At 37.2% G+C, this 16,013-nt stretch overlaps 2 protein-coding genes across 2 annotated transcripts; both read left to right on the top strand.

The window, feature by feature from the left end:
* Positions 1–3,503: 3,503 nt before the first annotated feature.
* Positions 3,504–3,902, top strand: LOC131995642 (histone H3-like; the record flags this gene model as incomplete). The annotated part of the gene is made up of 1 exon (XM_059364432.1): positions 3,504–3,902. A coding segment is annotated over exon 1 (399 nt), but the record flags the coding sequence as incomplete, so codon positions are not given.
* A 5,856-nt stretch (positions 3,903–9,758) lies between these two features.
* On the top strand, positions 9,759–10,157 carry LOC131995638 (histone H3-like; the record flags this gene model as incomplete). Its single annotated transcript, XM_059364429.1, has 1 exon — positions 9,759–10,157. A coding segment is annotated over exon 1 (399 nt), but the record flags the coding sequence as incomplete, so codon positions are not given.
* Positions 10,158–16,013: the final 5,856 nt, after the last annotated feature.

The following is a 16,013-nucleotide window of genomic DNA, read 5'->3' as shown; positions in this document are numbered from 1 at the left end:
ATCGTATTGTTCTAATGGCGTCGGTTTTAGTTTCGTCATGTATGTATGTATATTATAGAAGCTACATTTTGGCCGACGGCAAATTGAAAAATGGTAATATTTATTTTCAAATAAATTTTATGTATTTTTTTTTAGTAAAAATTTATAACAAGATATATCTCTTTTTAAATATGTTTTGTGGTCCTGAAAAGGACCGATTGTTTTAGTTTTAAAGTTCTTAAAATTTTCTCCAAAATAGCGTCAAGATAATGTTTAACCGCCGAAACCGTACAAAGTGCGGCCTTGTCTCTTCAAAGCGTAGACGACATCCATAGCGGTGACGGTTTTACGCTTAGCGTGTTCAGTGTAGGTGACAGCATCACGAATAACGTTTTCCAAAAACACCTTCAGGACACCACGGGTTTCTTCGTAAATCAATCCAGAGATACGCTTTACACCGCCACGACGAGCCAAACGTCTGATTGCAGGCTTGGTGATACCTTGGATGTTATCACGCAACACTTTACGATGACGTTTAGCGCCACCTTTTCCCAAGCCTTTGCCACCTTTACCACGACCAGTCATTTTTTCACTTTTTAAATTAAATTCACTTCACAAGTTATGCACAAGAACTAATACTTACCATGGATTCATATTTATTTTCCAATTCACTTAAAATTATTTTACATTTCCATTGTAGTCCTATATACATATAATACTCAACATGCTTATTCTACATTTCTCTGAGTCTATAATAATTCCAAATAAATTCTAGCAAGGCCAGCCCAGCCGATTTACCATAAGTATCTATTCCCGAATGCACGGATACATTAAATCCTCCCCGAAAAAATGGAAAAACAGGGAATGTAAAACCTACTATATAAAACCTAAGCTAAACTATCACTAACTAAATCTAATAAAACCAAAACGAATAAAAGAAAGAAATGCGTCCATCGCAATAAAAGCAAAATAAAATAAAATAAAATGAACAAAATCATAAAGCTATATACATCTCCACAACTATCTACACTATTTACAATCAGACCACAGGCACCCACTGTGCCGTGGCGTATACCATATCATCCATGCCATATTGGCGGAATCTCCTGTGGTAGAAAAGGGTACGTCCCTCCGAGTCACAAAAATGCATTTAATTCCCATCAGGAGCCATGCTCAAACCAAGGCCGAACAGCGCCTGCCTTTTCTCAGCATCAGAGTTCAGTCCCCTGAAGGTCTCAGCGAACCCAGCAATCTTGGCCATGTATACATGGAAGTCCTGTCCGAACAGCCGTCTACACTCCGCATTGAAGAAGCCCATTGCCTGAGCCGCCCTCTGCGCCGTCTCATTCCTCATTCCAACTGGGGTGATCGTTGGAGAATTCACATGCCTGGCAACGTTGGCATAAGAGCCCGCGGTCATCCTTGGTGGTGGTGGCGCCGGAGCCAGCACCTGGGCCCTCTTTGGAGGCGCCATGGTCACTTTCCTCTCTTGCATGCGCTGGAGTACTTCCAGGCGCTTCGGGCAATTCTTGTCGCTGGCCATGTGTCCGCTAGCCTTACAATTAGCGCAATATAGAGGGGCAACAGCCGCCCTGACAATCTCCCCTGTAGCCGGATCCTTGGATAAGGTCCCTTCTCCCCCGGCCTCGGCCGATGGCACACTGCACTCTCCTGGTCCGTGTGGAGATGCGCATCGCACGCATCTGTGCTCCATGCTGCAATTGGCCGCAACGTGCCCGAACCTCTGGCAGTTATGGCATTGGGTAACCCCTCCTGCTTTGTTCTTCACCATGTCTATTCTGCAGCCCAGTATGTATCTTTGCCTACGGAAAGCCTTCACATCGGAATCCTGGCCTAATTGTACGATCCATCTGTCGTACATGAGTTTCTTTATGACCATATCGCAGATCTTGATGCCAGTCGCGTCCAGGAAGGCCTTTAAATCCTCTACGTCATAGGTGCTAGACAAACCAGAAAGCATTATCGTATATGGCCTCATATTCCTCGGTGTGAAGGTGTAGAAGGACGTACCCTCTCCTATCAAATATTGCTTGACCCTAGCGTGATCTTCCAGTCTCACTAATTTAAGAACAATCATGTTCCTATTCTTTATATCAATATTAAAGAGATCATGTCCTAAAAGCCCCTTAAGACCTGACATGAATGTCTTAACATTTACCCCATAAACCTTCACTATAGGTGGGCTGACCTTACCTGATCCAACGGTCCTTCCCGCATCCGTGTTCGAGTCAGCGCCTCTGTTCCTGGTAGTGGTCCTCTGGTGATTCAAGGTTGTTGTTGTCATAGTTGTTGATGACTTTCCATTATTAGCTTGGGTCGTTTGTGGCTGCTTCTGTGTGGTCTTGCGAATAGCCCCTTTTGACATGTCTACAGTCGCCGGCGGTGCGACATCATCCTCTTCCATCAACGCTGCACCGAGGTTTTCGGCTACCTCGGTGGACCATTCGGTTATAGCCTTACTACCAGATGTAGCTATGGTAGTGCTGTCATAGTTGGTTGCTGTTGGCTGCAATTGGTGCATGGCAGCTTTAGTGGTGGTGCTGGCAGCAAGCCAGTTTGTCGTAAATGTACTACCAGATGTAGTGGTGGTAGTAATATCATTGTTGTTTCTTGCTGACTGCGATTGGTGTACAGTAGCCTCAGTAGTGATGTTAGCAGCAGCAACGAAACCAGATCGTGTGCCTTCAAGCTGTTCAATTTTACAGCGCAGCGTCTCCACAAGAGCACACTGTGCTTCCATTCTAGCAATCAAGTCCTGATTCCGCGCTTCAAGATTTCTATTCGCTGTCTCAAGCCTCTCAACGGCAAGTTGCAATTTCATGGCGTTATAGCTGGAATCGCCATCAGAACCATGGCCCTTCTTCCGCTTCCGCATTTTTGAATCTTCCTTGTCAGATTCAATTGACGATTTAGCCAAATCCATGGGGTGGCCGTTAAAATCAGTATTTTGCTGTCGCCGACAGTCGTTCTCATTGGGTCGTCGACCGCCAATGTCGTCATTGTGGTTGCCAGACATGTTATTGGCACTGCCTTCCAGTGTCACATTCGATAAATTGGCCGGAATATTTATCTCATAAGAGAAATTCTCGGCCGACACTTTAATCGTTTCCACCTTCTCCTCTATCTTAAAGCAATTGCTTTATCTCACTTCACTTGTTTAATTATTTACTGTTCACTGCACTTCACTTGGTGTTGTCACCACGGCTGCTCAGCCAATAATAATAATAATACTTACCATGCTGCGATACCTCATATTTATACAAAATCCGCTCTGAATTTACTACATACACATACGCTTCGATCTATCTTCGGGGTTGTTCGTATACACTTCGTGTGTACAGATACAAATGTTGAAGCATATACGCAGCACACACCCTTATTGGAAACTGTAGCCCGCCAAATTTTTTCTATAAATATCGGGAATCGCTCCGTAAGGCAACTATTACAGTGTTAACAGTGTTTGTGTGCATATCGTGAAGTGAACTAAAAACCTCTAGTGAAAAATGGCTCGTACTAAGCAAACTGCCCGTAAATCTACTGGTGGCAAAGCCCCTCGTAAGCAATTGGCTACCAAAGCTGCTCGTAAGAGCGCACCAGCCACCGGTGGTGTTAAGAAGCCACATCGTTTCCGCCCTGGTACCGTTGCTTTGCGTGAAATCCGTCGCTACCAGAAGAGTACTGAGTTGTTGATCCGCAAATTGCCTTTCCAACGTTTGGTTCGTGAAATTGCCCAAGATTTCAAGACTGACTTGCGTTTCCAGAGCTCTGCTGTCATGGCCTTGCAAGAAGCTAGCGAAGCCTACTTGGTCGGTCTCTTCGAAGATACCAACTTGTGTGCCATCCATGCCAAGCGTGTCACCATCATGCCCAAGGATATCCAATTGGCCAGACGTATTCGTGGAGAACGTGCTTAAATTATTGACATTTTAAAAGCCAACTTTTTTTTACAAAAACAATCGGTCCTTTTCAGGACCACAATATTTTTATAAAAAAGAGAAAAAAATTTATTCAAAACTTACACCTTTTTATTTTTATTAAAATAAATAAATATAGTCTTTTTTTGGGGATGGAAAAATACACTATTTATATTAAAAAAATTTTTTTCTTTTCTATGCGTTTTACTTTTGGTAATATTGGGTTTCAAAACATGGAGCGAAATCAAAAACTTTTTTTTAAAAAAAAATTATTTAATTTACTTTTTATGTTAAATTGAAAATTTTTATTTTCTATTAGCAACAGTATATTTGCTGTTATTCTTTTTGCAAAATTTGATTTTTCGTAGTAGCTACATAACAAGAATGAATGAAGATAAAAACAGGCAGGCCAATACATTCGAGAGAATTTTAACCTTAAATAGATAATTTAGATACATTGAATATACATTTTTTATGTATTTTTTATTATTTTTAAACAAATGATATTTTTTGCTATTCTAAAAACTGTTTTAAAAAGAATAAAATAGTATTTTAATATTTTAAATTATTAAAGGGAAATAGATTTCGTTCGGTATGCAACTGTTCTACATTTGCTTGCTTAGACAAGGGCATTTTTCAATTTGTGTTTAATTTCCAAAAAAAAAAATATATTTTTTTTTAAATTTGTAATTGCAACAATACATTGTTTAGAATTTACATTTTTAAATTTTTTATTTAGTTTCAAGTCCACTTTATATAGAAAAAAATATTTTATAATAAATGCAATAGAGCTCACCGCACATTTTGCATAGCCAACGACGTTGGTATAACATAGCATCGTAATATTTTAGACTTTTCGTAACAAACGTACACTTTTTACAAATTATGTAACATTTTAATAGAAATCTATCATTTCTATAATATTTTATGATAAAATTTTCCTAAAACATTTTTACATTAGAGCTTTCAAATTAATTTGCAGAAAAACTTTTATTCATGGAAAATACGCCAATATGGTGAATTCAACTGTCATAGACTACATAATAAAATCGATTATTTCACTATGAAAATCATCCAAATTTTCACTTTTTTTTACACTTCTTTCAAGAAAACATATCAAGATTCCATACTAAATTTTTATAAAAACCAATTTTCAATAAAAATTGGAAAATTTTTATAATTTAGTTACAATTTTATCATAACATTTTTATAAACTTTCAACTCAAACCCTTATAACTCGGTAACGCTTAAAGATAATTAACTCGGATTTTCTTTAATGATTAGCTGGATATCTCTACTAGAAGAATTGTATAAAAAATAAAAAGAAATTGTTACTATCTCATCGTAAAATGAATAATTCTGTGAAAACTTTTGTAAAAATTTTTATTCGCTTCCACACAACGTTTCGCAAAATTTCGTAGTTGACTACTATGTACTTCTCATAATTTCGATGTACCCAGCCATCACTAGTCTAAAGGTTGAAACCATATTTTCAACCAATCAGCGTACACCAGTAGTGAGTGTATATTTACAAAGTGTTAAAGTGTGTTTAAAAAGAAAAATATAAGTGAAATCATGTCTGACGCCGCCGTTGTTGAAGCCACCGCATCTCCAGTCGCCGCTGTTGAGAAAAAGGCACCTAAGAAAGCCGCTGCCAAGGCAAAGAAACCCTCTGCTGCCCCAAGCCATCCACCAACCCAACAAATGGTCGATGCTGCCATCAAAACATTGAAAGAACGTGGTGGTTCCTCATTGCCTGCCATCAAGAAATACTTGGCCAGCACATACAAAGTTGATGCTGTAAAATTGGCCCCATTCATCAAGAAGTACTTGAAGAGCGCTGTTGCTAGTGGAAAATTGATCCAAACTAAAGGTAAGGGTGCCTCCGGTTCATTCAAATTGTCCCCATCTGCCTCGAAGGAACCTAAAGCAAAGAGCGCTGAAAAGAAGAAGAAGGTCCCAGCCGGTGATAAGAAAAAGAAGGCAGCAGCACCCAAAAAGGCAGCCGGTGAAAAGAAAGCCGCTGCAAAGAAGCCTTCCGCTGCTAAAAAGACCGCCGAGAAGAAGAAGACCGAAAAGGCCAAGGCTAAAACTGCCAAAAAGACAGGTACAGTTAAAGCTAAACCCGCAAAAACAGCCGCCAAAGCATCAGCCACTAAACCAAAGGCACCCAAGGCAAAAACCACCGCTGCCAAGCCCAAAAAGGCTGCCGCAGCAAAGAAGCCAGCTGCCAAGAAGACCGCCGCTAAGAAGTAATTTTTCCATGCAAAATTACTTATCATGTCAAAATGATTATTTTCGATATTCGAAAGCAGTATATCTAACAGCCCTTTTCAGGGCTACAAAAAAATTTTTAAAAAGAGACCAAATTTAACTCAAACAATTTTTTAATTACCTAATAAATACTATGTTAATTTTAAGGGAAAAGCTAATCACAGCCCTTTTCGTAGCTGTAAAACATCTGTTGAAATCTTTTAATACCATTGTTACCTAATATGGGAATACATTACCCTTTAAGGAAATTTAAGTAATCACATGTTAAATGGGATTTTTTCCGCAACTGGATTAACTGTTTCACTTAGGGTCATAAACCAAAGCAATTACTAAGAACTATGAAAATCAGTTAATGTTAAAGAAAATCTCATTTAGCATACCTAACCAATAAGAGAGTGGCGTACAATATTCCCTTCAAAAATCGCACTTAGCATACCTATTTCATTCTTTACGAGCATACCTACCCATAGATCTCGCGTACAAACGCATAAGTCCACATATACATCTCTACACCATTTCACGCTAACATACTAGTATACATCCCTAAAAAATTTAGTATCAACACACACGCTCACATATACTCGAACATCAATACAACGTTGCATACCGAGTGTTTGAGCATAAGAGCAATATGTGTTGATCATATTACTGTAGATGTAGATGGTGCTAAGCAAGGAGGGCAATATTAGAGTATGGGTAGTATACATATTTTATTTTAAAAAAGTAATAAGGGCAATGTGAGGGTGAGTGGTAGATATATTTTTTCTTTAAATTTGTAAATATAAATTAATTTTAGTTGAATAACGAATTAAGTCTCTTTTTTAATTTATTTTGTGGCCCTGAAAAGGGCCTTTGATGTTGTAGGGAAAATATTGTACGACGAAATAAGTATGCCATTTACTTGGAGCTGGTGTACTTAGTAACGGCTTTGGTACCTTCACTGACAGCGTGCTTAGCCAACTCACCGGGCAATAATAGACGGACGGCAGTTTGGATTTCCCGACTGGTGATGGTGGAACGCTTGTTGTAGTGAGCCAAACGGGAGGCTTCGGCGGCGATACGTTCAAAGATATCGTTGACGAAACTGTTCATGATGCTCATGGCCTTTGAGGAGATACCAGTATCGGGATGGACTTGCTTCAACACTTTGTAAATGTAGATAGCATAACTCTCCTTACGCTTGGTGCGTCTCTTGGTCTTGTCACCCTTAGTGATGTTCTTTTGGGCTTTGCCGGCCTTCTTTGCTGCTTTACCACTGGCTTTTGGAGGCATTTTCACTTGGTTTTTTTTTTAAGTCACACAAACACTTTTAACACTGTTCACGATTTTGTGTGTTTGATGGCTTACTCGGAATATTTAAACCATTTCATGCACAAGATATTCAGGTAGACGAAAACAGTCGCTATGTTTACGAAAACAACCCTCTAAAATTAGCTACACGTTGGATCCGAAAGTATAAATACTGCAGTTCATGCTGCGAACTAATATCATTTGTGTTTCAGTGCTAAGTGAAGTGAATTAAAAAAAAAAATAACTAAAAATGTCTGGTCGTGGTAAAGGTGGCAAAGTTAAGGGAAAGGCAAAGTCCCGTTCCAACCGTGCTGGTCTTCAATTCCCCGTCGGTCGTATCCATCGTTTGTTGCGCAAAGGCAACTATGCTGAACGTGTTGGTGCCGGAGCTCCAGTTTACTTGGCTGCTGTCATGGAGTATTTGGCCGCTGAAGTTCTTGAATTGGCTGGCAACGCTGCTCGTGACAACAAGAAGACAAGAATTATCCCCCGTCACTTGCAATTGGCTATCCGTAATGACGAAGAATTGAACAAATTGCTGTCCGGTGTCACCATTGCTCAAGGTGGTGTATTGCCAAACATCCAAGCTGTTCTCTTGCCCAAGAAGACCGAAAAGAAGGCTTAAATTATCTACGAGCATCAAAGAAAAAATGTAAATACAGGCCATCGTATAAATCAACAACAATCCGTCCTTTTCAGGACGACAAAAATTTTTTTAAAAGAGAAAAAACTATATCAAACCCCTTATTTTATCAAGAAAATTTACTTAAAAAATAGTTTTAAATAATAAATAAAATTTTAATTGTAGTTAAATTTAAAAAAAAATATTTTTTGGTCGATTTTTTTTTTCAGTGGATTTGGTAATTTGCTAGCAATTTCGTTATTCGAAATTTCCTTAAACAATCCTGTTTTAGGCGTAAATACAAAAAAATCTGCCATCTATTGTTTATAGGTAAACATTTTCAAATATGTTTACATCTTATCGACTATTGCAGGTCTTTTAATATACATGTCATAATTATCAGTTATCAATTATCATGCATCAACATTTCGCCTATTTGCATACATTAACATAATAAGAATTTAGTTTTATCGACCCTACTCAAGATTATCGGCATTTAATAGGATCAATGTTACCATTAGGGTACTGTAAAAACTATTTATTTTACATTTGAATATCACATGGTAATCATTGTTCATTTTCTGATGCTGAAAAAAATTGGCATATGTAATAACAAAACATCGAAACGAAGTATCTACGATCGTCCCTCTTCGTACATTTGTGACAAAGTTAGCAGCTCCAAGCAAAGGAAACATTTAATGGTAGTATATGCGTGCATTTTGGTATCTGTGTGTATGTATGCTTTTTAGTGTTGTATACCATCGTTTCATCGTATTGTTCTAATGGCGTCGGTTTTAGTTTCGTCATGTATGTATGTATATTATAGAAGCTACATTTTGGCCGACGGCAAATTGAAAAATGGTAATATTTATTTTCAAATAAATTTTATGTATTTTTTTTTAGTAAAAATTTATAACAAGATATATCTCTTTTTAAATATGTTTTGTGGTCCTGAAAAGGACCGATTGTTTTAGTTTTAAAGTTCTTAAAATTTTCTCCAAAATAGCGTCAAGATAATGTTTAACCGCCGAAACCGTACAAAGTGCGGCCTTGTCTCTTCAAAGCGTAGACGACATCCATAGCGGTGACGGTTTTACGCTTAGCGTGTTCAGTGTAGGTGACAGCATCACGAATAACGTTTTCCAAAAACACCTTCAGGACACCACGGGTTTCTTCGTAAATCAATCCAGAGATACGCTTTACACCGCCACGACGAGCCAAACGTCTGATTGCAGGCTTGGTGATACCTTGGATGTTATCACGCAACACTTTACGATGACGTTTAGCGCCACCTTTTCCCAAGCCTTTGCCACCTTTACCACGACCAGTCATTTTTTCACTTTTTAAATTAAATTCACTTCACAAGTTATGCACAAGAACTAATACTTACCATGCTGCGATACCTCATATTTATACAAAATCCGCTCTGAATTTACTACATACACATACGCTTCGATCTATCTTCGGGGTTGTTCGTATACACTTCGTGTGTACAGATACAAATGTTGAAGCATATACGCAGCACACACCCTTATTGGAAACTGTAGCCCGCCAAATTTTTTCTATAAATATCGGGAATCGCTCCGTAAGGCAACTATTACAGTGTTAACAGTGTTTGTGTGCATATCGTGAAGTGAACTAAAAACCTCTAGTGAAAAATGGCTCGTACTAAGCAAACTGCCCGTAAATCTACTGGTGGCAAAGCCCCTCGTAAGCAATTGGCTACCAAAGCTGCTCGTAAGAGCGCACCAGCCACCGGTGGTGTTAAGAAGCCACATCGTTTCCGCCCTGGTACCGTTGCTTTGCGTGAAATCCGTCGCTACCAGAAGAGTACTGAGTTGTTGATCCGCAAATTGCCTTTCCAACGTTTGGTTCGTGAAATTGCCCAAGATTTCAAGACTGACTTGCGTTTCCAGAGCTCTGCTGTCATGGCCTTGCAAGAAGCTAGCGAAGCCTACTTGGTCGGTCTCTTCGAAGATACCAACTTGTGTGCCATCCATGCCAAGCGTGTCACCATCATGCCCAAGGATATCCAATTGGCCAGACGTATTCGTGGAGAACGTGCTTAAATTATTGACATTTTAAAAGCCAACTTTTTTTTACAAAAACAATCGGTCCTTTTCAGGACCACAATATTTTTATAAAAAAGAGAAAAAAATTTATTCAAAACTTACACCTTTTTATTTTTATTAAAATAAATAAATATAGTCTTTTTTTGGGGATGGAAAAATACACTATTTATATTAAAAAAATTTTTTTCTTTTCTATGCGTTTTACTTTTGGTAATATTGGGTTTCAAAACATGGAGCGAAATCAAAAACTTTTTTTTAAAAAAAAATTATTTAATTTACTTTTTATGTTAAATTGAAAATTTTTATTTTCTATTAGCAACAGTATATTTGCTGTTATTCTTTTTGCAAAATTTGATTTTTCGTAGTAGCTACATAACAAGAATGAATGAAGATAAAAACAGGCAGGCCAATACATTCGAGAGAATTTTAACCTTAAATAGATAATTTAGATACATTGAATATACATTTTTTATGTATTTTTTATTATTTTTAAACAAATGATATTTTTTGCTATTCTAAAAACTGTTTTAAAAAGAATAAAATAGTATTTTAATATTTTAAATTATTAAAGGGAAATAGATTTCGTTCGGTATGCAACTGTTCTACATTTGCTTGCTTAGACAAGGGCATTTTTCAATTTGTGTTTAATTTCCAAAAAAAAAAATATATTTTTTTTTAAATTTGTAATTGCAACAATACATTGTTTAGAATTTACATTTTTAAATTTTTTATTTAGTTTCAAGTCCACTTTATATAGAAAAAAATATTTTATAATAAATGCAATAGAGCTCACCGCACATTTTGCATAGCCAACGACGTTGGTATAACATAGCATCGTAATATTTTAGACTTTTCGTAACAAACGTACACTTTTTACAAATTATGTAACATTTTAATAGAAATCTATCATTTCTATAATATTTTATGATAAAATTTTCCTAAAACATTTTTACATTAGAGCTTTCAAATTAATTTGCAGAAAAACTTTTATTCATGGAAAATACGCCAATATGGTGAATTCAACTGTCATAGACTACATAATAAAATCGATTATTTCACTATGAAAATCATCCAAATTTTCACTTTTTTTTACACTTCTTTCAAGAAAACATATCAAGATTCCATACTAAATTTTTATAAAAACCAATTTTCAATAAAAATTGGAAAATTTTTATAATTTAGTTACAATTTTATCATAACATTTTTATAAACTTTCAACTCAAACCCTTATAACTCGGTAACGCTTAAAGATAATTAACTCGGATTTTCTTTAATGATTAGCTGGATATCTCTACTAGAAGAATTGTATAAAAAATAAAAAGAAATTGTTACTATCTCATCGTAAAATGAATAATTCTGTGAAAACTTTTGTAAAAATTTTTATTCGCTTCCACACAACGTTTCGCAAAATTTCGTAGTTGACTACTATGTACTTCTCATAATTTCGATGTACCCAGCCATCACTAGTCTAAAGGTTGAAACCATATTTTCAACCAATCAGCGTACACCAGTAGTGAGTGTATATTTACAAAGTGTTAAAGTGTGTTTAAAAAGAAAAATATAAGTGAAATCATGTCTGACGCCGCCGTTGTTGAAGCCACCGCATCTCCAGTCGCCGCTGTTGAGAAAAAGGCACCTAAGAAAGCCGCTGCCAAGGCAAAGAAACCCTCTGCTGCCCCAAGCCATCCACCAACCCAACAAATGGTCGATGCTGCCATCAAAACATTGAAAGAACGTGGTGGTTCCTCATTGCCTGCCATCAAGAAATACTTGGCCAGCACATACAAAGTTGATGCTGTAAAATTGGCCCCATTCATCAAGAAGTACTTGAAGAGCGCTGTTGCTAGTGGAAAATTGATCCAAACTAAAGGTAAGGGTGCCTCCGGTTCATTCAAATTGTCCCCATCTGCCTCGAAGGAACCTAAAGCAAAGAGCGCTGAAAAGAAGAAGAAGGTCCCAGCCGGTGATAAGAAAAAGAAGGCAGCAGCACCCAAAAAGGCAGCCGGTGAAAAGAAAGCCGCTGCAAAGAAGCCTTCCGCTGCTAAAAAGACCGCCGAGAAGAAGAAGACCGAAAAGGCCAAGGCTAAAACTGCCAAAAAGACAGGTACAGTTAAAGCTAAACCCGCAAAAACAGCCGCCAAAGCATCAGCCACTAAACCAAAGGCACCCAAGGCAAAAACCACCGCTGCCAAGCCCAAAAAGGCTGCCGCAGCAAAGAAGCCAGCTGCCAAGAAGACCGCCGCTAAGAAGTAATTTTTCCATGCAAAATTACTTATCATGTCAAAATGATTATTTTCGATATTCGAAAGCAGTATATCTAACAGCCCTTTTCAGGGCTACAAAAAAATTTTTAAAAAGAGACCAAATTTAACTCAAACAATTTTTTAATTACCTAATAAATACTATGTTAATTTTAAGGGAAAAGCTAATCACAGCCCTTTTCGTAGCTGTAAAACATCTGTTGAAATCTTTTAATACCATTGTTACCTAATATGGGAATACATTACCCTTTAAGGAAATTTAAGTAATCACATGTTAAATGGGATTTTTTCCGCAACTGGATTAACTGTTTCACTTAGGGTCATAAACCAAAGCAATTACTAAGAACTATGAAAATCAGTTAATGTTAAAGAAAATCTCATTTAGCATACCTAACCAATAAGAGAGTGGCGTACAATATTCCCTTCAAAAATCGCACTTAGCATACCTATTTCATTCTTTACGAGCATACCTACCCATAGATCTCGCGTACAAACGCATAAGTCCACATATACATCTCTACACCATTTCACGCTAACATACTAGTATACATCCCTAAAAAATTTAGTATCAACACACACGCTCACATATACTCGAACATCAATACAACGTTGCATACCGAGTGTTTGAGCATAAGAGCAATATGTGTTGATCATATTACTGTAGATGTAGATGGTGCTAAGCAAGGAGGGCAATATTAGAGTATGGGTAGTATACATATTTTATTTTAAAAAAGTAATAAGGGCAATGTGAGGGTGAGTGGTAGATATATTTTTTCTTTAAATTTGTAAATATAAATTAATTTTAGTTGAATAACGAATTAAGTCTCTTTTTTAATTTATTTTGTGGCCCTGAAAAGGGCCTTTGATGTTGTAGGGAAAATATTGTACGACGAAATAAGTATGCCATTTACTTGGAGCTGGTGTACTTAGTAACGGCTTTGGTACCTTCACTGACAGCGTGCTTAGCCAACTCACCGGGCAATAATAGACGGACGGCAGTTTGGATTTCCCGACTGGTGATGGTGGAACGCTTGTTGTAGTGAGCCAAACGGGAGGCTTCGGCGGCGATACGTTCAAAGATATCGTTGACGAAACTGTTCATGATGCTCATGGCCTTTGAGGAGATACCAGTATCGGGATGGACTTGCTTCAACACTTTGTAAATGTAGATAGCATAACTCTCCTTACGCTTGGTGCGTCTCTTGGTCTTGTCACCCTTAGTGATGTTCTTTTGGGCTTTGCCGGCCTTCTTTGCTGCTTTACCACTGGCTTTTGGAGGCATTTTCACTTGGTTTTTTTTTTAAGTCACACAAACACTTTTAACACTGTTCACGATTTTGTGTGTTTGATGGCTTACTCGGAATATTTAAACCATTTCATGCACAAGATATTCAGGTAGACGAAAACAGTCGCTATGTTTACGAAAACAACCCTCTAAAATTAGCTACACGTTGGATCCGAAAGTATAAATACTGCAGTTCATGCTGCGAACTAATATCATTTGTGTTTCAGTGCTAAGTGAAGTGAATTAAAAAAAAAAATAACTAAAAATGTCTGGTCGTGGTAAAGGTGGCAAAGTTAAGGGAAAGGCAAAGTCCCGTTCCAACCGTGCTGGTCTTCAATTCCCCGTCGGTCGTATCCATCGTTTGTTGCGCAAAGGCAACTATGCTGAACGTGTTGGTGCCGGAGCTCCAGTTTACTTGGCTGCTGTCATGGAGTATTTGGCCGCTGAAGTTCTTGAATTGGCTGGCAACGCTGCTCGTGACAACAAGAAGACAAGAATTATCCCCCGTCACTTGCAATTGGCTATCCGTAATGACGAAGAATTGAACAAATTGCTGTCCGGTGTCACCATTGCTCAAGGTGGTGTATTGCCAAACATCCAAGCTGTTCTCTTGCCCAAGAAGACCGAAAAGAAGGCTTAAATTATCTACGAGCATCAAAGAAAAAATGTAAATACAGGCCATCGTATAAATCAACAACAATCCGTCCTTTTCAGGACGACAAAAATTTTTTTAAAAGAGAAAAAACTATATCAAACCCCTTATTTTATCAAGAAAATTTACTTAAAAAATAGTTTTAAATAATAAATAAAATTTTAATTGTAGTTAAATTTAAAAAAAAATATTTTTTGGTCGATTTTTTTTTTCAGTGGATTTGGTAATTTGCTAGCAATTTCGTTATTCGAAATTTCCTTAAACAATCCTGTTTTAGGCGTAAATACAAAAAAATCTGCCATCTATTGTTTATAGGTAAACATTTTCAAATATGTTTACATCTTATCGACTATTGCAGGTCTTTTAATATACATGTCATAATTATCAGTTATCAATTATCATGCATCAACATTTCGCCTATTTGCATACATTAACATAATAAGAATTTAGTTTTATCGACCCTACTCAAGATTATCGGCATTTAATAGGATCAATGTTACCATTAGGGTACTGTAAAAACTATTTATTTTACATTTGAATATCACATGGTAATCATTGTTCATTTTCTGATGCTGAAAAAAATTGGCATATGTAATAACAAAACATCGAAACGAAGTATCTACGATCGTCCCTCTTCGTACATTTGTGACAAAGTTAGCAGCTCCAAGCAAAGGAAACATTTAATGGTAGTATATGCGTGCATTTTGGTATCTGTGTGTATGTATGCTTTTTAGTGTTGTATACCATCGTTTCATCGTATTGTTCTAATGGCGTCGGTTTTAGTTTCGTCATGTATGTATGTATATTATAGAAGCTACATTTTGGCCGACGGCAAATTGAAAAATGGTAATATTTATTTTCAAATAAATTTTATGTATTTTTTTTTAGTAAAAATTTATAACAAGATATATCTCTTTTTAAATATGTTTTGTGGTCCTGAAAAGGACCGATTGTTTTAGTTTTAAAGTTCTTAAAATTTTCTCCAAAATAGCGTCAAGATAATGTTTAACCGCCGAAACCGTACAAAGTGCGGCCTTGTCTCTTCAAAGCGTAGACGACATCCATAGCGGTGACGGTTTTACGCTTAGCGTGTTCAGTGTAGGTGACAGCATCACGAATAACGTTTTCCAAAAACACCTTCAGGACACCACGGGTTTCTTCGTAAATCAATCCAGAGATACGCTTTACACCGCCACGACGAGCCAAACGTCTGATTGCAGGCTTGGTGATACCTTGGATGTTATCACGCAACACTTTACGATGACGTTTAGCGCCACCTTTTCCCAAGCCTTTGCCACCTTTACCACGACCAGTCATTTTTTCACTTTTTAAATTAAATTCACTTCACAAGTTATGCACAAGAACTAATACTTACCATGCTGCGATACCTCATATTTATACAAAATCCGCTCTGAATTTACTACATACACATACGCTTCGATCTATCTTCGGGGTTGTTCGTATACACTTCGTGTGTACAGATACAAATGTTGAAGCATATACGCAGCACACACCCTTATTGGAAACTGTAGCCCGCCAAATTTTTTCTATAAATATCGGGAATCGCTCCGTAAGGCAACTATTACAGTGTTAACAGTGTTTGTGTGCATATCGTGAAGTGAACTAAAAACCTCTAGTGAAAA

The sequence above is a fragment of the Stomoxys calcitrans genome, chromosome 3 (assembly GCF_963082655.1).
Source record: "Stomoxys calcitrans chromosome 3, idStoCalc2.1, whole genome shotgun sequence".
Classification (NCBI taxonomy): Eukaryota; Metazoa; Arthropoda; class Insecta; order Diptera; family Muscidae; genus Stomoxys; species Stomoxys calcitrans.
This window is presented reverse-complemented; position numbering and strand designations above follow the sequence as displayed.